This window comes from Phycodurus eques, chromosome 5 (assembly GCF_024500275.1).
Source record: "Phycodurus eques isolate BA_2022a chromosome 5, UOR_Pequ_1.1, whole genome shotgun sequence".
Taxonomy (NCBI): Eukaryota; Metazoa; Chordata; class Actinopteri; order Syngnathiformes; family Syngnathidae; genus Phycodurus; species Phycodurus eques.
Genome location: NC_084529.1, coordinates 25,875,021 through 25,897,405, shown reverse-complemented (window position 1 = coordinate 25,897,405; position 22,385 = coordinate 25,875,021). Strand labels below are relative to the sequence as shown.

General features: G+C 40.7%; 3 protein-coding genes and 1 long non-coding RNA gene across 6 annotated transcripts in view; 1 reads left to right on the top strand and 3 right to left on the bottom strand.

Moving 5' to 3' along the window:
- znf143b (zinc finger protein 143b) overlaps nucleotides 1-1,371 on the bottom strand; it is a 28,117-nt gene extending 26,746 nt beyond the window's left edge. Inside the window, 1 exon segment of the mRNA XM_061678336.1 lies at nucleotides 1,294-1,371. The gene's annotated coding sequence lies outside the window, so the exon portion shown is untranslated.
- Nucleotides 1,372-5,733: 4,362 nt separating this feature from the next.
- Nucleotides 5,734-10,205, top strand: LOC133403373 (uncharacterized). Its single transcript, XR_009768651.1, has 4 exons — nucleotides 5,734-6,167; nucleotides 6,328-6,392; nucleotides 8,366-8,545; nucleotides 9,800-10,205. It is a non-coding gene; the product is annotated as an uncharacterized LOC133403373 (long non-coding RNA).
- akip1 (A kinase (PRKA) interacting protein 1) lies at nucleotides 9,276-15,764 on the bottom strand. 3 transcript variants are annotated; one of them, XM_061678332.1, is made up of 6 exons: nucleotides 15,625-15,764; nucleotides 14,784-14,956; nucleotides 13,619-13,693; nucleotides 13,423-13,542; nucleotides 11,480-11,605; nucleotides 9,276-11,169 (listed from the first exon to the last, which is right to left on the bottom strand). In XM_061678332.1, exons 2-6 carry the CDS (start codon nucleotides 14,937-14,939, stop codon nucleotides 11,128-11,130), a joined length of 519 nt encoding a protein of 172 aa, XP_061534316.1. In that variant the 5' UTR covers nucleotides 14,940-14,956; nucleotides 15,625-15,764; the 3' UTR covers nucleotides 9,276-11,127. The 3 variants fall into 3 exon arrangements, with proteins under 3 accessions (XP_061534316.1, XP_061534317.1, XP_061534319.1); XM_061678333.1 differs by lacking the exon at nucleotides 15,625-15,764 and adding an exon at nucleotides 15,313-15,570; XM_061678335.1 differs by lacking the exon at nucleotides 9,276-11,169 and having other exon boundaries at nucleotides 11,317-11,605.
- Nucleotides 15,765-16,829: 1,065 nt separating this feature from the next.
- On the bottom strand, nucleotides 16,830-20,671 carry rpl27a (ribosomal protein L27a). Its single transcript, XM_061678331.1, has 5 exons — nucleotides 20,611-20,671; nucleotides 19,974-20,037; nucleotides 19,806-19,881; nucleotides 17,079-17,253; nucleotides 16,830-17,001 (listed from the first exon to the last, which is right to left on the bottom strand). Exons 1-5 carry the CDS (start codon nucleotides 20,611-20,613, stop codon nucleotides 16,873-16,875), a joined length of 447 nt encoding a protein of 148 aa, XP_061534315.1. The 5' UTR covers nucleotides 20,614-20,671; the 3' UTR covers nucleotides 16,830-16,872.
- Between the last annotated feature and the right edge of the window lie 1,714 nt (nucleotides 20,672-22,385).

Below are 22,385 nucleotides of genomic sequence, written 5' to 3'. Positions count from 1 at the left end.
TATCTAGTCGGAACTTCTCGATCTCACACATCAGCTCGGGCTCCTTCCCTGCCAGAGAGGTGACATTCCACATCCAGAGAGCCAGCTTCTGTAGCCGGGGATCGGATCGCCAAGGTCCCCGCCTTCGGCCACCGCCCAGCTCACACTGCACCCGACCCCAATGGCCCCTCCCACAGGTGGTGAGCCCATGGGAAGGGGGGAGCCACGTTACACCTAAAAGTCATCTTTAACATCACAAAAGCAAATCAAACTTTATTTACAGAGCACTTTTCATAGAAAGATATTAATCTCAAAGTGCTTTATGTAGATAGTATTGGAAGTACTAATGTGCTTGCTAAAAATGTAGTTTTTTTTTTGCCTGCTTAGATTTTCAGTCATGGTAATCCGCCAATGTTGAATTGTGGCAAAAGGAGTAGTCTTGTTTGTCGAATATTTTTTTTCTTATTTTCCAAAAATGGGCAATTGTGCTATTTGGCTGATGACATGTTTGATTATATTTGATAGAGATGAAAAGTAGCATTTTATAAGCATTCCAACAATGTAATTACCATTCGTATTTCGGAAGACAATTTATAACCATTGTGTTTTTAAATAACTTTACTTAACATAACTAGTGTTAAAAAACACAGTTTTTTTTTTTTTTTTTTGGTCCAAGCACTTTGTTGAAACTGTATACTTCAAAATACCTTAATCAGACACAAAAAAATGTTTAATTTAGTACTTTATGATGACTTTCAATGTAACTCAACAATTTAAAATGTGAGCCAACGTTAAAATAGTGTTAAATCTAGTATTTTAGCACAATAACGACATTGTGCTGAGAATGGACATCAAAAATACAAATTAGAAGTCACTTTTGGCACTTTATAGTGTATATAAATGTGGCCATAAATATAATCACATCATATTAAAAACGATTTTTATGTCAAGGTAATTTCTGGAACTGTATACTTCCAAATACCTGAATCGTTGTAGTATGATTTTAAGAGGGAACTCAACGTTTTTGAATGTGGGTCAGCTTTAAAGTGGTGTTAAATTATCTATTTTAGCACAGTAAGGATGTAGTGCTTCAAATGTACATCAAACACAGGAATGAGCATTTAAAGTCAGCCTCTTTAGTGTTTACAATTTCCTGACGCATACACTTATCATTTTATCGATTTCACACCGAGTTTTTGCAACTTTTGACGCTCTACATTTGTATAGGGACATATAGATTCTATACCGAAAAGTATTGTGGCGTGGTCGACTTTATTCAACAGCTGTCACGATTGAGGCCGCCTAAACGCTCACTTTATCAACGAGTTAGCATCCGTGCTAACTGCGGCATCTTAAGCACTGTCATGACTTTGTAAGACGTCGTTCCGGTTAAGGTGAAAATTATCAGGAAGTAACCTACTAAAAGTGAGTTCAACTCCGTGTTCGTACGCTCTTTTGGAGGTAGCCAAAGTGCTAAAAGGCGAGCTAACGACTGTTAGCAGCCGAGCTTCCGACGCTTACTCGAGTTAAGTATACAAGACGGGCTCATTAATGATAACATAAGCATTTTTCGCCCGCCCCGACTAGTCAATGCTATAAGCGAGCCGAAGAACGACATTCCCCATCCTTCTTAAGTGCACCGGCCACGGCCAGCCACACCCACTAACGGGGTGACGGCTGCGGGAACACTGCACACTGGGTAAAAACCAATTTATACACTAACCTCGGGAAAAATTTCCAACAATTCCTCCTGTTCGACCACCATGCACCAGTGCAGGAAACACTCGGCACCGGGAACGTGTATGACAACATTACACTAGCAACGAGGGCCCGCCTTCATCGTAATTACCCGTATTCTGATTGGCCAATGCTTCCAAGGGTCTTTTCCATTGGCTAACGTAAACGTCTATCTCATCGCCATATTATACGTAGGCGCCTCACTCAACGGGTTGGCACGTTGCAGTTATACGTCAGTGTGCCAGCCATACTGGATGGGGCAAATCTGCACGTCAACTAATGCAATAATGGACTGGACATCATAAAGTGACAACCAACAAAATGAACAAAGTTGTTTGTGTGTGTATTGTGAGCATCTTTGTGTTTTCAGGTGTATGTTTCTGTGTTGTACGAGTGTTTGAGGGTGTTTATTGTTTGTGGTTGTGTTCATGATGTGTCTGTAGGTTGTGTTTTTGTTTGTACTGTCTGTATTTGTGCATTGAGTGTGTATTTTTGTTGAGTGCGCTGTTTGTGCTTTATTCGTTTAGTGTTTATTATTTTTTTCTGTGTTGTTGCTACATGTATGTTTTTGTGTTGTCTGTGCATTGTGTAAATTTTTTTTGCACACCGTTTGTATGTATGCTTGTTTTGTTTTATCTTGTATTTTTCTGCAATGTGTGTTTGTTCATAAATTATATTTTTCTGGAAAAAAAAGTTTGTTATACATTGGTAAAGAAAACGAATGGCTGATCTAGCTTGTAAAATGCTATTTCACCGGGGGCAAAAGTGTATTTTTAGAGGAAATGTAGGGGGATCACACTCCTCAGCCTCCCTGGTAAGGTCTATTCAGGGGTGCTGGAGAGGAGGGTCTGTCGGGAAGTTGAATCTCAGATTCAGGAGGAGCATGGGAGTTCGCCCAACCAGTCTACATGTGTTTTGTGGACTTGGAGAAGGCGTTGGACTGTGTCCCTCGGGGTGTCCTGTGGGGGGTGCTTCGGGAGTATGGGGTACCAAAACCCCTGATACGGGCTGTTCGGTCCCTGTACGACCGGAGACAGAGTTTGGTCCGCATATCCGGCAGTAAGTCGGAGTCGTTTCCGGTGAGGGTTGGACTCTGCCAAGGCTGCCCTTTGTCACCGATTCTGTTCATAACTTTTATGGACAGAATTTCTAGGCGCAGAGGGGGTCCGGTTTGGTGGCCTCTGTATTGCATCTCTGGTTTTCGGCAGATGATGTGCTTCTGTTGGCTTCATCAAGCCATGACCTCCAACTTTCACTGGAGCAGTTCGCAGCTGAGTGTGAAGCGGCTGGGATGAGAATCAGCACCTCCAAATCTGAGACCACGGTCCTCAGTCGGAAAAGGGTGGCGTGCCCTCTCCAGGTCGGGGATGAGATCCTGCCCCAAGTGGAGGAGTTCAAGTATCTTGGGGTCTTGTTCACGAGTGAGGGAAGAATGGAACAGGAGATCGACAGGCGGATCGGTGAAGCTTCTGCAGTGATGCGGATTTTGTATCGATCCGTTGTGGTAAAGAATGAGCTAAGCCGAAAGGCGAAGCTCTCAATTTACCGGTCGATCTACGTTCCTACCCTCACCTATGGTCACGAGCTGTGGGTCGTGACCGAAAGAACAAGAGCCCAGATACAAGCGGCCGAAATGAGTTTCCTCCGCAGGGTGTCCGGGCTCTCCCTTAGAGATAGGGTGAGAAGCTCGGTCATCCGGGAGGATCTCAGAGTAGAGCCGCAGCTCCTTCACATCAAGAGGAGCCAGGTGAGGTGGCTGGGGCATATGATTCGGATGCCTCCCGGACACCTCCCTGGTGAGGTGTTCCGGGCACGTCCCACCGGGAGGAGACCCCGGGGACGACCCAGGACACGCTGCAGAGACTATATTCTTCGGCTGGCCTGGGAACGCCTCGGGATCCCCTCGGAAGAGCTAGAGTAAGTGGCTGCGGAGAGGGAAATCTGGGCGTCCCTGCTAAAGCAAGTGCGCCCGCGACCCGACCTCGGATAAGTGGTAGAAAATGGATGGATGGATCGAGGAAATGTTTTTTTTTTTTTTTTTAAATAACCCATAAACAAGAGCATAATATTGCAAGTTTTCTTTGACACCCCCCCCTCCCAAAAAAATTCTGTGATAATTTTACAATGTATATTTTTTAAGCTTGTGCTCTCACTTCGCCACATCCAATATGGCGGCGCCATAAACTAGAGATTCAGTGACAAATACAGAGTCTACGTGTGTCTGTGTTTTCATTTCGCACAGAGGACGGAAATAATAGAATCATACACGTTCCCGGGCCCCTGACAGTCGCCATTCACCGTCGCTTTTCGTATTGTTCGCCGCTTTTCTACGTTCGCGTTGTCTCAGAAACAAAACGCCGTAGCTAGGACACGCGTGTGACGGCAGCCACCCGATGCGCAGACTGCGCGTGTGGCCTCCCCCCGCGAACGATGGCCGGCTCGGGCGTCGTTGGCGACGATCGGTGACGTGCGGGGAGCTAGTTTAGCTTCCATGTTGAAAACAAGGCCGCGTGGGAAAGCACAAGGGCAGTGTGGGCAATGCAGTCTGACGCACGAGTCCGAGCACCTGAACGCACCACAACCGCCAAACAACAACGGAATTATCAAAAGGAACAGGGATTGTTTATATTAACATGACGACCTTACAACTATACTTGTCTTTCAAACAGACACGACCACGTATGCTGTGTGTATGTGAATTATGTATATAAATAGAAAATATACATACTCTTTTTCAAATGCTAAGTTTTTGTGATATAAAAAAATGAGATCAAGACGAATAATTTATCAACATTTTCCAGACCTATGATCGTAATAACCTGTGTAACTGAATTGGAAAAAAAAAAAAAAAAAAGTTGAGAGGGGAAGTAGTCAAAATTAACCAATCACATTCAAACTCATGAGTGTCCGCCATCTTGAACCGGAAATCCCGCGACGCCCCCCCCCCTCTCCAAACACCAAGACTTTGGGCGTAAGCGCACACAGGCGAAAACAAAATCATAACTCCATGAATTTTTTTTGTTACAATTTGTTTGTTGATTTTGTTACAAACGTTAGGAACTGACTACAATATAAATAAATAAATAATACAATATAAATAAAAAATCATAAAAAATAAATAAAAAATCAGTGTGCGTTGAAAATATTTTTTGCCACTCAAATATTATTGCTTTTAGGAGACAGTATGTTGAAATACAGTCTCCTAAAAGCACACACATTCATTGGATTCAGACACGATAGGCAACTATATAGTCGTGATTTGTGAAGTTTGAAGTAAATCTGACTATGCGCTCGCTCTCAGTTTGACCCGGAAAATGAGATGGCTCGAGTGGACGCCATTGAAAATTCAGAAAATGGCCTGTTTAAACATCTCATTTTCAACTAATAAGACTAAAGTACGGGTATTTTTCTACCAGTCAAGGTTTCGGTAACAAATTTCTTAATGATTTACATTGAATTCTGGGCAAGAAAATTTGGGCCGGCGGCACGGTGGACGACTGGTTGCCATTTCTACTTTACAGTTCTGACGACCCGGGTTCAAATCCGGCTTTGCCTATTTGGAATTTGCATGTTTTCCCCGTGCCTCCAGTTTCCTCCCATGTCCCACAAACATGCATGGTAGGTTAATTGAAGACTCTAAATTGCCCGTAGGTGTGAATGTGAGTGCAAATCGTTGTTTGTTTCTATGTGCCCTGCGATTGGCTGGCGACTTGTTCAGGGTGTACCCCGCCTCTCGCCCGAAGATAGCTGGGATAGGCTCCAGCACGCCTGCGACCCTAGTGAGGATAAGCGGTAAAGAAGATGAATGAATGAAAGTTTGGGCCAATTTGCGGCATAAAATCCTTAATGCTTATCCGATGCCTCCAAACTAGGGCTCATTTTATTCGTGATTCACTCCTCTATCCAATGATATTGTCTATTTTCATATACAGGTATTTAGATTTTTTTTTTGTAACTAACCTAGATGTATGAACCCACATGTATCCAATATATATATATATATATATATATATATATATATATATGTATGTATGTGTGTGGTATTCATAGAAATAAGAGAACAATATAGCACGGGAGAGCACCGTTTTACTCATCTTTTGACAAGTGCAGCCACTTTGTGATTTTAGTGATGTTAGTTTCGAAATGTGGTGCAGTGTGATTTTCATAAACATTGAAATGACCAACGACAACAACAGTCATTGGTGGTTGTTAGTACCATATTGTGTCCTATATGCTCCACAAGCAGAAACGCATCCTCAGGTGCCGTAGCGGACATGCTCTTGCTATCGGCTCTCCAGCTACCGGGCGACCTTCGGCCAACCATCCCCCCTCCTTTTGGTCGGGCACGCAGTTCGGCCAACGCGAATGCTGGGATGAGAACAGACCCGGCTTCCCAGCCTTTACGTGGGCCACCGCCAGGCGATTAGAGCAGCTGCTACTAAAACTAGCAGGTACGCTTCCAGCCAAGCGTCATTGCTCTGAAATTGCTTGTAAGTCCCTGAAAAAGCAGGAAGAGAAACAGTTGCAACCTCCCACAAAACGTGTGAAGAACTACTACTTTCCCCCGCCTGTTTTTGTTTAATTATTGTGCATCTTTTTCGTCCACCAAAGCTACCTCCTCGCCTCCTGAGACATGCGCAGAAAGACTACTCCCAAAGACCAGCTGATCTACGTTGGTGAGTAACACAACAGTGTTTGCCAGACTACAATATTAGTGCCTAATAATTTCTGGGAAATTACTAACTTCACACAAAACCCCAACAATCTTTCCTCGCTCTCGTCCGGACCGGACGCATTAAACGCTCACGTTTTCAACTTTAGTCCAACACACGATGTTCTATTCTCCTTTTCGTACGCACATTTTCTTTCTTTCACCATTATTCGTGTTTCCTTGTTGTAGTTAGCCTCTTCGTGTTTCCCTATAGATCCCTCATAGATTTGATTAAATGTTCTATAAAATTCCACTCTTGGTTTTGAGTTTAAGTAAGCCTCTGTCATCTAGAAGTAGTTTTTCATCAAATGTAGCAACCTTTAGATTATGAGACTGACCCTTTACGAGACAAATTAGTTTGATTTGAACGTTAAAGCGTAAATCGGACTAACCCGGAAGTGAACGCAGGCGTTTACCTTCCTTCGTATCTTCTTCCAAATGAATTACATTTTTATCCAAACAAATGTACGCTACAGTGCCTATTACTAACAGACAACGTAACTAACAACAGACACCTTTAAGCCGTGTGCAGATGAGGCCTGGTGAATGATTCTCTGACCACTTTGACAGTGCCTTATGAGGAAATCATGAGACCACTATTATTCCTCAGGCTAAGTAAGACTGGTCACATGATCCAGGCACAGCGGCAGCCAACAGGCTTGCACAACATTTGTCACATGACCTCTTTTTAAAAATCTAACACCAAACCCAGAAATATAGACCAAGGCATTTTCAACAAGCCCACCAAAATGTAGGGGCAGTTTACTCACGATCGCAGGTATGAAGACAAAAAGGGGATGGACGCTCATCTGGTTCTTCAGCTGCTGCGGGAACATCAGGAACGCAGTCTTGTCCTGTGCAACCACGTTGCCTGACCTACTTGGTTGAATACCCCCCCGCCCTCCTCTGAATACCACACTTGGCGGCTTCTCCGCTCGGCCATATCAAAAACCGCCCCTGCTCAAGACCGTAGAGGTGACTGTGGACTTCAGGAAGCATCCTGGACCACAGCTGCCCCTGACGCTGTCCAACTCACCACACCCCTGTTGTAGTGGATGGTTGAAAATTAAACATCCATCCATTTTCCGTACTGCTTTGTCCTCACAAAGGTCGCGGGCGCGCTGGAGCCTATCCCAGCCATCATCGGGCAGGAGGCGGGGTACACCCTGAACTGGTCGCCAGCCAATCGCAGGGCACATAGAAACAAACAACCATTCGGGCAAACATTCGCACCTAAGGACAATTTAGAGTCTTCAATCAACCTACCACGCATGTTTTTGGGATGTGGGAGGAAACCGGAGTGCCCGGAAAAAAAACCACGCAGGCATGGGGAGAACATGCAAACTCCACACAGGCGGGGCCGGATTTGAACCCCAGTCCTCAGAACTGTGAGGCAGATGTGCTAACCAGTCGTCCACCGCACCGCAAAATTAAACACTATATTTTAAAAACACACTACTGTGCATTACTTCTAAAAGCTCTAGGTCGCAACTCTGACCATATTGAAGTAGGGCATGCATGTGGTAAAAATACCACATGCATATTAAGAACAATTAATCACAACAGAGCACTGTGCTTGCTTGAGTTTTGAACTGACATTTTAGGAATAAAAAGTGTTTTCCGGGTATTTGAAGCAAATATGAGTACTTTCTCCCTTATTGAACAACAGTTTTTATGAGTTGAGTAGTTATACGTTGTATTTTTGTCATATTTTGTAAGAAACACTACAGGAAATGATGCTACCATAAAACCACATTTCCCAGAGCAAGCACAATATTTAATACAGATCAATATATGCATTTTTACTTGTTTATTAGTATACATTTTAATTTTATTATAGATTATAATGAGTTGTTTTTACTAGATAAGGTACATTTATAGTTATCTAAGCTATTATTATCTTACCATACTCTATTATTAAATGACATTTGTTTTCAGGCTTGACGTGCCTGGGAAGGATGTTGTGGGAAAATCCTGTCAGAATAAAAAAAGATTGCCTCGTCAGACTTTTTGGTGGTTGTCCAGGGGGTGAAGCAGGCGATCCAGTTCCTGCACAAGGATTCTGCAGAACTGCTCCCTTTAGACAGACTCAAAAACCTTGGCACGTCCAAACAAGGGGTGAGCATATTCTACATTCATGTTAATTATGAGTCCCCCTCCCCTTTTCAGATTTGAGATACGTTTTCATTGGGCAACCATTTTAAAAAAAATGTACATTTGTTATTTAAAAATATGTTTTCATTGGGCAACCATTTTAAAAAAAATGTACATTTGTTATTTAAAAATATATATCAAAAGCAGAGAAGATTGTTGTTCTTTGGAGAACTCGATATGTGACCATTCAGAGATTTGTTGATTGAAAAATGTTTGCCTCAAATTCTATTTTCATATAAAAACACATGTTGTATCATGGTTTTAGTTGGAGTGGAAAATTGGCGATACATCCTTTTCAATGGATTTGATGAATGTAGCTTTTCACTCATAACATTTTTTGTTTTTATCTAGGAATTCTTTTTTAACATCCATCCATTTTCTGTACCGCTTATCCTCACTAGGGTCGCAGTCGTGCTGGAGCCAATCCCAGCTCTGTGCAAGTCTAAATAGTCAAAATATGGGAATATTATTCTATAATAAAAATTATTAAATACATTTATTTATTTGTTCAATTGTTTTTATTAAGCGTTCAATATTTTTTTTATTAAAAGGATTAGTATATACACAAAATTACGAAGAAAAAATATTTAACAAAAATTCTTGTTTTATTACATTAACAATCGTTTTCAATTTCTATTAAGAATTTATTTCAAATTACAATGATTTAAGTTTAGACTAAATAATAAATCCAATTTAATATATTAGTGCTTTAATATAAGTAAAATATTCATAGTCCTAGTTTTTAATTGTCGTAATATACTGTATATATAATAATTAGCTATCATATAAATCTGAAATATTGTACATTTATTTATTTCATTAGCCTAATATCATAGTGGCCTAAGTCTTACAGCATCGTTGCCTTTTTTTTTTAAACATTTTTGGGAAACAAGACAAAAACAACAAATTCAAAGAGCCCAGCTCCCTCGATTCAACATTTGGAGACATGACCTGGATGACTGAGAATCTACACAGAAATGAAGAAAATAATTTTTGGGGGAGGGCAATTTTGTATTTAAAAAAAAAATAAAAAAATTGATATTGCAACAGTATGTTCCAAACTTTGGCAATTATGGTACTAGGATGACTGGTTCTTTTTATTCAAATATTTGATTTATAAATTTGAATAATTGTACTATTGATAGTTAAATTATATTTAGATTTTAAAATGAAGGAAGATTCTTAGAATGGACAATATTTTTTTTTGTCTCTCTGCAGAAAACGAAATACCATCAACTTGGCATCAACACACAGAGGCCAAAAGCAATACAATTCCTGCCTCAAGTAGCACCGGAAGATAGGGCTGCACAATTGTGGCCAAAATGATAATCACAATTTTTTAGCAATATTGTAATCACAATCATTAAATCACAATTATTTATTTTGTTCGAGAAAACCCATTTTTGTTGAACTACTTTTCAAACAATGAGAATGATTTTCAACCCAACATGATACTTTGAAACAAAATGATTATAACTTTTGAATGATGGTGACTATATGATACTGGCAGAGAAAATGCTTGATAAGATATGCAGCAGAGCCTGCGTTAGAATTGTAAATATCACCGACGATCCAGTTAATTTAATCCTGGCATGATCACGATTAAAATTCAATTAATTGTGCAGCCCGACTGGAAGGTCATTTGCATCCTTGTCACAGAAAAAGCTAAATTTAGATGGTCACTAAGGTTCTTTAGAAGCAGTATTGTGAGGCCAAGTGTAATTTTAAGACATTCACATTTTTAGTTTGTAATGCACACCACCTTGTTGTGTAACTAAAAAGACACCATGCAGTTGTTAGGGTGGTGTTCGTGGATATTATTATCTTCTTCAGTATTGGGAACTACTATGATTTTTTTTTTAAGCTGACATTACCGCGCCGAATGGAAATGCACATCAGAAATACGTGTCACAGTGAGTGGTCTTGAGTCGGTCCTTGACGCCATCTCCATGGAGACGGATGACAACAGAGGGTGTCGCAAAGTGTATGAATGCATTCACACGCTTTGTTTCAGGTCACACGCATGCTCCGTCAAGGTCGTACAATTAATCTTATCTCACAATGACACTTGCGATTACATAATAATATTCATAAAATAATTACATAATCCTTTCCACCATCATCCCCATCCCCATATCTATGGTCATCATGGGCAAGAGCTGTTTCAATAACTTCCTGCTTCCAATCATAGCTTTACATTCCAGCGACTTCCTGCTTCTAACACCAACCAGTGCTTTCGGGTCCAGGCACATCCTGCAACTAAGCCAAATAAATCACGACTCTCTGTTCCACCGGCTTTCTCCTTCAAAGTCCAATAACAGCTTTCAGTTCAAGTCACGTCCTGCTTCCTACGTCCAATCACAGCTCTTCGTTCCACTTGCACCCTGCTTCTTCGTCCAATCATAGCTCTTGGTTCCAGCCACTGAGTCCAATAAGCTCTCGGTTGCATTCTCTTCCTGCTTCTACGACCAATCACAGCTTTCAGTTCCACTCGCTTCCTGCTTCTACAGCTAATCGCAGCCCTTGGTTCAACCCACTCCCTGCTTCTACGTCAAATCACAGCTCTCGATTCCACTGGCTTCATGCTTCTACGGAAAGAAGAACAAATATGAGGGATGGTTTTAGAAGCCATCCATGTTTAAACATAAACACGGATGACATCAGTTACGATTTCCAGTCCCGACAAAGACAACAAAATTATTATTATTGTTTTTTTAATAAAAGTTTTACTTTATTGTCAGACTCTAATGCATCATTTTATGTGAATAAAAACATTCAGACTACAAAAATAGATAGTAGATAATATTTTGACATAAGAAAATAAATGTAAACTTGATGTAAGCACACACACACAGGCACTACATGCACACTGGTTCAGAGGTTAAATGTGATGCTGACCGTATCGCCAGCATCGAGGTCGACCATCTTGGTTTGCTGCTGTGATCCGGGCCGGCTGGCGCTGATGGTGTACGATCCGGGAGCCACTTCCACGTAGAAGTCCTCTGGTGCACCCTGACTGTGGGCCTGGAAACCAGGAATGAACAAGGTTCAAATGATTACAGGGGATCCTCATCAGTTTATGACAGAGTTCTGTTCCTACAGTGGCGACATATCCCCAATTCGTACATGACAGGGAATGCACCATAGTCTTAGTTTTAGTATTCTGTATTCTTTCTCTCTATATATATATATATACATATGCATCTGTGTCTAAAAAAAAAATAATCTCGTTAATGCTGGCATTTAGCAAATAGAAATCATTTGGGTAATCCTAATTGACCTAAAATAGGAAACGTTTAGTCCATGTCAGACAGTCAGGGGAGAGAAAAAAAGTATACAAGTATTTTATATAATCAAGGCTAAAAACATTGGGAACCCTAGGATGCTAATGTTTTTAGCTATGAATGTATACTGTAAAAATTCATCCATCCATCAATCTTCTTTACCGCTTATCCTCACTAGGGTCGCGGGCTGCTGGAGCCTATCCCAGCTATCTTCGGGCGGGAGGCGGGGTACACCCTGAACCGGTCGCCAGCCAATCGCAGGGCACATAGAAAGAAAACCATTCGCATTCACATTCACACTTATGGGCAATTTAGTGTCTTCAATCAACCTACCATGCATGTTTTTGGGATGTGGTAGGAAACCGGAGTGCCCGGAGAAAACCCACACAGGCACGGGGAGAACATGAAAACTCCACACAGGCGCGGCCAGGATTTGAACCCAAGACCGCAGAACTGTGAGGCAGATGTGCTAACCAGTCGTCCACCGTGCCGGCCTACTGTAAAAATCCATAAATGACAACCTAAAATATCTGCTATATAGTGGAGGCACAAACGAACTGCAATATAGCAGGAAGTTCATTCGAGTGCTTAAAGTGAACTCCGTTTGCAATGATGTTTGGTATAAATGATCTCTTTCGACTGGAGTAACATAAGATACAACTTTCGATAATCATTTCCAGATTTATATATTTTTACAAATCGTAATTTCAACATAGGCCGCCATTGTTTTTTCATCGCAGTGCGTTCTGGGTAGTGTCGTCAAATGGGGATGTGCCCGACGCCCAGAGTTTATTGCAGTAGCCACAGTAGCAACCCCTGGCAGCGATGGAACGCTGTTCAGCCATTTCAGTTCGAGCCATAGTGTCATCAGGGAAATGAGGAAGACAAGAAATGAGGATGAAGATGACCGGTGTGAAGAAACTCGAGTTGGTCATATTCAGTGGTGTATTTGTAGCTACCACTAAAGTGGGCGGCTCCAAGTACGTGGCCAGCGCCTCCTGTCTTTCGTGTCTTTTTGCTCGGCTTCTGCTTCTCACACGCGGCCGTTTAGGCTCCTTGTGAGGAAAGACTAAAAGAAAGAATCTGGGCTGAAGTGACGAGAACACAGCCGGGGATCTTTCGGCAGCTCAACTCTTCCGAACGCATCCTCCCACCGTTTCGTCAACTTTCTCTCTTTGGGAAAGCTATGAATGTTTTACCTCCTTTTTGGCATTCCGTCCTGATTGGAAATTGCATCCAAAAGCGGTGAAGTATGGCCTTTTAACACTTTTCGCTGACGATAAAAGTTGTTCCCACGTAAACATTTTTAAAACAGCCATTCTAAGTCATCATTCCCACAATGCTTTGCGCACGCTAAAACGTGGTGGAGACATTGTATCAAATTATGGTCTAAAAAAATATATATAAATTTTAACTTATAGGAGTAAATTATAAATATAGACCACTGTATTTCAGTAGCAGAGGTCAGTAGTTGTAAAATTAAATGTCTTTGTCATTTCAATCGGAACTCACTTTAAAAAGACGCTGCGGTTATCTGCTAAGCTATGTTGTACGCACGTAATGTCCAAGTCGAGGCGAACACGTGTTCCGGGCCGCCCCGATGTGTCTATGGAAGCGAGACGCGTGTTTCTTCTCGATGTCGGGACCTCGAGAGCATCCCACTGAGTCGTAGAACCTCTGCAACACACACGTACACAGTTGAGTTGAAATAAGACCTGCTTTGGAGTCTGTAGGGGGAGATCAGGTGACTGACTTTGCAATGAATGTTTGTTTCTGCCATGAACTCCACGATGGTGGAAAAGGCCTCCTGCAGCTCTGCCATAGTTTTCTGATAAACAACAAGAACAACTTATAAACAAAAAATTACAGATTTGCATTTTCTGTACCAGTTTAAGTGCATTTGAGTCCAACTTTGTTGTGAATAAAAAAAATGACTTATTAGCATCTTCTGTGCCTGGTGTGTTGCATTTGCGTAACATCCGTTTATATTGCTTTGCAAGAAGCACTGAGTGGTGATGTAGACCGCTAATTTAGTTTCCCGGGCTAACTCACAGATTTTCTGCCATATGCTGCTGTTGTAGTTTTGCTCCGTTTTCTACTAACTGTTCTTATTCCCACTTCATACTCTCAGCCACAGCCGCTATAAACCACTTTTTATCAATACGTCTGGTCAGCAAACAGCTTCATTCACTCATTTTAGTGGCTAAAGCAAATAATGTTTCTGTAAAGGCCATGTCCATGTCTTGTTGGTTTTGCGGACTTAAAATTTGAAATGGTGGCAGGTGTGTGCGGACACCGATTGAACATGAGTTTGAATGTGATCTGTTACTTCTGAACACAGCCACATGCCAATTATAAGAGAGAGTACATCATTGTGCAACCAGATTTATTTGTATTTTATCTAAAAACTTTAACCAGATAAAAGACCAGTTAAAACAGAACATCCATTTTGCCTTGGTGACCTCCAATGCAAGTCCATCGCATTCAAGTTTATTTCAGTTGTTTATTTTCACCTCCCCTCTCAAAAAGATACACAAATAAATCAGTTGGGTTGTGCAAATTCTAGGTCACATTAATTGTGGAAAAGGTTTCAAAATGATTTATCTTGGTCAAAATTTTGTACAACACAAAAACCTACTATTTCGATAGGGGTGTGTATATTTGTATATCCACTGCAGTACTTGTACTTTTTTCCACTGAGTACTTTCTCACTCAAGTAGAGGACTACTTTTTACTTTTACTTGAGCCATATTATTCTAAAGTAACAGTATTCTTACTTGTCCAATATCCTCTGCTCTGTTTTTGTGGTCATGCCAAAGCCCTGTCTAATATAAAAGGATTGCTTTGGCACCATCTTGGTATCAAAAAACAATGTGGAAATGAAGGGAAGAGTTTCATTTATAATCAACAGGCCTCACTTTGTTGTATACTGCCCCATCTTCATCGGCCACGGGAGTGTAGGTGTGCGGCGGCTCGCTCCAGTCCACCTTCCGCCTGGAGGCCCGCTCCAGAACCTCTAGTCCCAGACGAGCAGTCTGTCGCAGAGAATTCTGTAGTTCAGTTAACGTCGCCATGAGAAATACCGGCTCACCTGTGAGGAGGAAACAAGACGTTTATGAATATAATTATTTTTGTCACATGACATTATGGGATAACTGTGACAGCACTGGAAATATTCCAGTTTGTAATCATAGTGACAGAATGGAGGACTTTGTCTATTGGTGCAAACCAAGAGCACAACATCTATATTTTTTTGTATTACGTTAAGAAAAACTTTGAATAATCCGCCAAAATGAATTTCCACGTGTTACAGCAGAAGTCTTAAAAAAATAAAACGAACAAAAAATAAAACAGAATAAGAATCCGTATATGAAACTTGTGAACTTGTAAAAATATGCTCGTGGTGATTCACATGAATTTCTATGTGGGGTTCATGGTTTCACTCACCCGAAAAGGACCACAAAATGTCAGCTCTCAAAACTTTGACTCCATTCTCTCTTTTCCAGTTAGCTTAAATTAACTGCGCATGCATGAATATCGTTCGCGGAACACGTTTTACCTGCACAGGTTTGAGAAAATAATAAACTGCGTTGCTTTTGTCGGCGGAGTACGAAGTTTGTAAATCGAAATGATGTCAGTACAACTCCACTCTAGTACGACGTCAGTAAAGTCTCGCGTGAGCTAATCGTTAGCTCACGTAAAAAACGGAGCGAATTAAACAAACAAAAACGTCAACATGTCAAACTTCCCAAGGTTTACCTGGCCTAGAGTCGTCACCTCGTCCGTATTTACAGAGCTACCACCTCACTAACGAGAGCAATGACACCTTTCACAACTCACTACAAGACAGACCGAAAGGGAAGAAATCTCCCGCATTTTTAAGACACGCCTTCAGGAAATATAAACATGGACGTTTCAAGCCGGACCAACCATACGACATCGCGCCCACCATATTGGATAGGGCAGCTCTGACTCCCCCCCCCCCCCCCCGTACAGTATTGTACTCCAAATTTAGTGAAATTCATAAAGCAATAACCTACAAAGTGCAAAAAGTTAAAGCCTCTCTTTCATGATTATATTTGGGAAACAGATAGGCATCCTAAGCAACATTTATTATTCACTTTGTATCAGATGATAAATGTCTACTTTTTGTTTAGGATATAGGTGTGCTAAACCAACATGTATTTTTATAATGGTAGCTGTGTGTAACAGTTACTTTGATAAATATTGACGTAAAACTCTTTTATTTCCCATTTGGTCACATTTTTGGACACCAGAAACATTGCTTGTGGTATAGGGTAGTTTTTTAATCCACCCATCCATTCTCAATAGAGCTTATTTTGTTCAGGGTCGTGGGGTGCTGGAGCCTATCCCAGCCGACTTCGGGCGAAAGGCGGACTGCACCCTGAACTGGTCGCCAGTCAGTCGTAAAGCACATATAGAAACGGACAACTATTCGCACTCACATTCACACCGTCACTGAGTAGGAACTGAACCCACGCTGCTTTCACTGAAGTCAGGAAAACTACACCATCAGTGATTTAGTTTTTATAATATGAAATTGTGTAATGTAATTTTTGTAAGCTATGCTTGAGCAATACTGTAATTCCCTTTCCAAAAAATACATTTACATCATATTTACATGTAATTAAGGTTGAGCAAATTTGACTAACCAGGATAAGCGCTGTTGAAAATGGATGGATGGATGGACATTTTTTTAATTCTGTATGAAATAAGTCAAAAGTGTGATTGCAGCTTGTGGGTAGCATCATAAACACAAACTACCTAAATATAACTCATTTACACAACAAAATAGACATTTTTGACACAATTGGAACACAGGATGGCATTTAAGACTTTTACAGTGTTGATTTCAAAATGTCATTTTTAATGACAAGGTTTTTGAATTCAAACATCAAATTTGAGACAGTAGTAAAAAAATAATAAAAGATGTGACAATCACGTGTACTTGTATAGTTTATTTTTTCCAAAACACCGAATATGCATTTACGCCATCAGCACACAGGCTCCTCCCACAGACTTGATCTTCTCCTCAGCCCGTCGGCTGAAGAACTTGGCCTTGACAATGACGGGCTGTTTTGGCAGCTTGCCTTTGCCCAATACTTTATAGTAGCCCTGACGATAAAATAAAAAAAAGTTTAAAATCCTAAACAGACATGAAAACTTTACTGGCGTTATGAGTTGGGACTTACGGCGCGCACAGCGTCGATGATGGGCGCAGGGCCGTCGGGTTTCTTGCTGAAGTTGAGCCTGGTCTGCTCGCTCACCAGCGTCCACAGCTTGTCCAGGTTAATGGTGGGGCAGTAGGTGGTGTTCCTCTTCAGATGGTAATGTCTCATGCCCACCTTGCCAAAGTACCCAGGGTGGCTGAGGGCACACAGTCATTAATTAGAACATGCTGACAAAAACGTATCAGGAACTAAACTGTTTAGAATGTTTTGTCCCTTTAATTGAATAAAACAAGGTAATTAAACCATTGTTAGCCTAATCGCATAATTGCTTAAGTCATTTTTAACTTACTCTCATAATGGCAATAAAAAATACCAATGTGGTGTTTTTACTATATGTCTGTGTAGAATCTCAGTTATCCAGGTCATGGTAATCCGCAAAAGTTTAAGTGAGGTAACTGGACTCTTCTTGTGTGTTTAATCAGTTTCCCCCTCCCAGTTTTCCCAAAAAGTAAAAAAAAAAAAAAAAAAAAAAAAAAAAAAGACAGCCAATTATGCTATTAGGTTAACCATATAAGTAACAACTATGATACGTGAGCTCATTAGATTGGGCAGATGTTGTCCTAACTTGACTTGTAACTCCAGATTTGTCAATTTTGTCAGTATACTATTGCCAAGTATTCCACACACAAGCTATGAGCTGAGACATTAACATTAAAGACTCATGTTACACAGTGTCAATTAGTCGTAAAAACATGGGGTATTTTAGGGGCAGAAGCAGTTAAGGCAAAAACCAAGTGTTTATTGTGACTGTCCATGTGGCTGAGTGCCCTACAACCGAAGCAATTTGGTAAATAGAAGCAATGGTTTTCTCCAAGAGGACTCAAGCACATCAAGACAAGCCAGTCTCAAGATGTGACTCTAGTGTCTAAAACAAAACAAAACAACAACATATCTGTGTCCTACATCTACAATGACCAATAGTTTTTACGTGTTCTGTTGTATATTCCATCTTTGCTTAATGTTTACCCATGTATCAAGAGATTTAAAATGTCATGAACTAAAAGATGAGAAATTTCTCTCTTTCTGCATTTAAGCAATTAGGGAAGCGTAAACAGTAAGCACACTAGTCATGACACATTACCATCAAAGTGAAGACAATAAACAGGCAATAAATCCAGGCTCCACCATTGTACCAATGTGACCGGAAGACAGTTTGAGAACAGCTGTCAGAAGTTGAAGCCGTGATCATGGCATAACGAGTGAAATTATCCATGTAGGAAAATAAAGACATGACAAGACAATTATGACAGACTGCATTTACCCAATGTACCATCCCAAGCTTGGCAGGCATCATTTATCACTGAACACTGATGGAAATGGTGTTATACACAATGGTTTTTAGAAGATAGTTTTTACAAAAACTGCTTCATGCCCAACAGGAGACAGCTTTTTCCACATCCAGGGAGCAATTTGGGGGTTTTGTGCTTCCACCAAGGCCAACTCACTTCACGTTGTGGAAGCCCTTTCAACTTACTCAATGTCCTGTGTGTAACATATGAGTGCTGGAAAGCTGAAGTCAAACAGCAAATTTGCTGACTTATGACACAGTATATAAGGTATAACACCTCGATATATATGTGAAGTTTAACGCCTGAGAGTTACTGCCCACGCCTTACGTTGAAAGCAATCATCAGTCACCGCTCTTGCGTAGCACACATCTAAATGTGAGAAGCTGCAACAGCTGTGTGAATGTGCAATGTCAATCAAAAAAAGTTTAGTCTAATAGGGACACGTGACTGAATGCCGACTACCATTACACCTTCAACTTACACTTTACCGGGTAGACAGCGTGAAAGGGGCTTACAAATGCTGGGGAATGATACCCGTGATCCCTTCGTAACAAGCTTTGCCAAACAGGTTTGTGACCACAACAGTTGCCATCCACGTTAACAGATTACTTAAAAACTAATACAAAAACTGCAACACAGAGCTGCAAACCTATAGAAATTCACTTCCAGAATCAATTTGTCTGACTTTCCATATTTTGTCAAGATCATTAGTTTTTATCTTATTAGTACATTATGTAATAGGATAAAAAATTAATTCTGCATAGTGTTCAATTGCAGAACATAGTCATTAGCATCATGCTTTTCCACTCCTCGCCCTCCCTTTGTGGTAACGTAAATGATACGTGTAAGGAGCATGGTAAGAAGTGCTAGTTTATTCGCTTCCATGGTTCCGTGATTAGTGATTTACAATGCGTTGACACCGGTCACAAAGAGAATTTTCACCGCTGTGGCTTGGCAGCCGGGGGACCTAATAAAACAGCGTGCCCGCAAGCAGCTTATTATTATTATTTTTTTAATACCCCCCCCAAAATAGTGTTTATTTCATCAAATTAATTTATGAAATGTTCGTCACGGTGGGCGGACACAGCACCGTACTGGCCAGTAATATCGGCCCCTAATATCCGGAACAATCGGTGTTACAGCCGTAACGAGTCAGCGTTCAATGATTTCCATAACAAAATACGGACATTTTGTAACATTTGGCAGCTCTGGCAACACCACGGCAGTGTAAAATACATTTCCAGATTAAAAGTGCATGTCCACTTGTCTTTACACTGATTAGAAGTGCATGTCTACTTGTCTTTACTTCACCACAAGTTCAAGTTGGTATACAGCTGACAATGGCAGTTTAAAGACATTTTTGGGAGGTTTAACGTCAACATGGGTGTTGCTTACTTACTATTTATCAAAATTTATCCTGTGGTGATGCATGCCACCAGCATTACCACGGCCTCCAGGATGCTTTCTGTGCTTGCCTGTGGAAGGACACCACAAAATGGGTCATTTTTGTACAGTCCCACCAACACATTGTCAAATTAAGATAGAAACAAGATAAATAGGTTCTTACCAATGCGACCGTGTCCGTGGCTCACATGTCCACGGAGCTTCCTGGTCTTGGACGTTTTAGTAGGCTGTCAAAAGATAAGGTCAATTTAGAGAAACATGAGGCCACAAATTAGTTAGCTTGTGACTAACTCCGGTTGCTTAACAGCACAGTAACAATATTGTTAGCACGGTAGTTGCCGTTGTAAGATGCTTAACGATAAATAAAGGTAATAGTTCAAGAATATATCGACAAGGGATTATTCAGTTCTGGCTCTCACACTGCCTAGTATGCTATGTGGCTGATCCAAATGCCGGTATTCCGTTCGACTAGCACAAAAACACTTCACTCGTTTTGTTAAACTACTGTTTTATTAAGCGACATACTTTTACGTAAAATCTACGTACATGAGGATAACGAGTGTTAACTTCATTGAACCGACTTAAACTGTCAGCAAGAAAGGGCCTGCAGATCTAACAGAAAACCGACAGCGTAGTAGCCAAATTTATCAAACAATCACACAAATTGTTAGCGCTAATGTAGAATGTGAGTTCGTGTGCTATTATCAATCATCGGATGGTAGGTGCAAGTGGTTTCAAACGAGGATGGACATAGATTGACGTGGATTTTCAAACACAGGGACGTAGACGATAGCACCTACCATTTTAGGAGGCTGTTCAAAAGAGGAACGGGATTTGGAAACCACGCGGTTTTCTGTGAGATTTGTTACCGAGTGATAAACTACAGCGACCTCCAGTGGTCGGTGTTTGTGTTATTTTTGGATAAGGCGAATACTTTACAGTATTGTATTGATTGATCAAATTTGCCATTATATTATCTTTTTTTTACATTTTAAGATATTGTTAGTAATTGTTTAATTTACCATTTGCTGTGCATTTAATTGCCGACATTTAATTTAATAAGTTTAGATGAACAGTAAGGCACGCAAATAAATAAATAAATAGCTGTTTGTTGGAATCAAGTGCCCTGAAAAGCTCCTAAATATATAAATAATAGTAAAAATTGATTGAGATATATGTTCAGATAAAATACATCAAAAAATGTTTTGCTACTTTAGCAATTCTTTTTTTCAATTAAAGAAATAAAGATTTTATTGCTGTTGCTTCTTTTAAGTGAGTGCCCTTAACGGCAAAATAGAAATATATATACAGTGTACATAGAAATAAAATAAACACTAAATTTCTTTTTTATAAAGAAAATATGATAGTTTTATTGCCCCGAAAAGTGCCCAAAAAAATAAAAATACATTAAAATAATAAATAGAAATTCATATATTATTCGGTGAGCTTTGTGATTAGCCACGTCTGCCACACAGTTCTGAGGTTGGAGGTTCGAACCTGGGCTCAGGCTTTTCTGTGTGGAGTTTGCATGTTTTCTCCGGGTATGCCGGCTTTCTCCCACATTCCAAAAACATACATGTTAGACTCTAAATTGTCCATAGGTGTGTGAATGTGAATGTCTATACTGTATATTCCCTGTACCCCACCTCTCACCCGAAATTAGCTCGGCTAGACTCCAGCTCGCCCGTGACCCTAATGAGGACAAGCGCTAAAGAAGATGGATTGATGGATGTTATCCAGCTACTAGAAGTGTGAGCAACCTGAAGGAGTAATGTACAGTACACTCACCATGGTTTTTGTTTGTGAGCACGGAATGCCCTGGAGGACCAGTGAAGACATCATTAGCAGGAGAGGTTCACTTGCGGGGATTTCACCTCACCAATCAAATCTTTCTGTATCTCTCCCCCGTGACACTTGACTTTAGAAAACAGTGTTTCTTTCATTGTCACCTCTTCTCCTGTCTGGAAAAAGAGTCAGCAGTCTCTCGCAATCATAACCAGGTAAGGTTGACTGCACATCAATTTAATTAGTTTGTTTTTGATGTGTTTAACAATATTTTTGTCATGTTTTTGCTTCTGATAGCTCATCACTATGGACAGAGAGCGACCAATTGATGGGACTTCTCCATTCTGTGAAAAACTAAATTTTACAGAGACTTTACTCAACAAAATAAGGTCCAATAAGGTGTCTTTTTGATTTAATACAGAGTAGTCATCCAAACATGTAAAATTCACGTGTATAAATAGGCTTCATTGTTCTGTCTTTGTCCTTAGTGTGTATCTGTTCTTCATGACTCTCCCTGTCCTCTCTCTGCTGACTGGGTGGGGCAGCGTGGCCCCCATCCCCATGTTGCCAAGGAAACAGCCTAGCTGGCCTGACTTACCTATAAAAACATTTTATTGGAGATTTTGTATCAGGGAAAATCCAGCATATGTTGCTGTGTTGAATGTGTCTTCTCTATTTCTTACAGAACAGCGATTAAATTAATATTTCTGGGTGGGGCAGCATGGCCCTTTTCCCCATTTTGCCTAGGAAACAACCCACTGGGCCTGACTGGCCTATAATAATTTTTTAT

Excerpts from the sequence above, each read along its gene's own strand:
- akip1 (XM_061678332.1), bottom strand. The coding sequence starts at position 14,939 with ATGGCGACGTTAACTGAACTACAGAATTCTCTGCGACAGACTGCTCGT. Across the intron at positions 13,543-13,618 it reads AAACAAACATTCATTGCAAA|AGGTTCTACGACTCAGTGGG; the intron begins GTCAGTCACCTG and ends TGTGTGTTGCAG. Across the intron at positions 11,170-11,479 it reads ACCTCGATGCTGGCGATACG|AAGCATGAAGCCAGTGGAAT; the intron begins GTCAGCATCACA and ends TTCTTTCCGTAG.
- rpl27a (XM_061678331.1), bottom strand. Across the intron at positions 19,882-19,973 it reads CCACGGACACGGTCGCATTG|GCAAGCACAGAAAGCATCCT; the intron begins GTAAGAACCTAT and ends GTCCTTCCACAG. Across the intron at positions 17,254-19,805 it reads AGGATAAATTTTGATAAATA|CCACCCTGGGTACTTTGGCA; the intron begins GTAAGTAAGCAA and ends GTGTGCCCTCAG.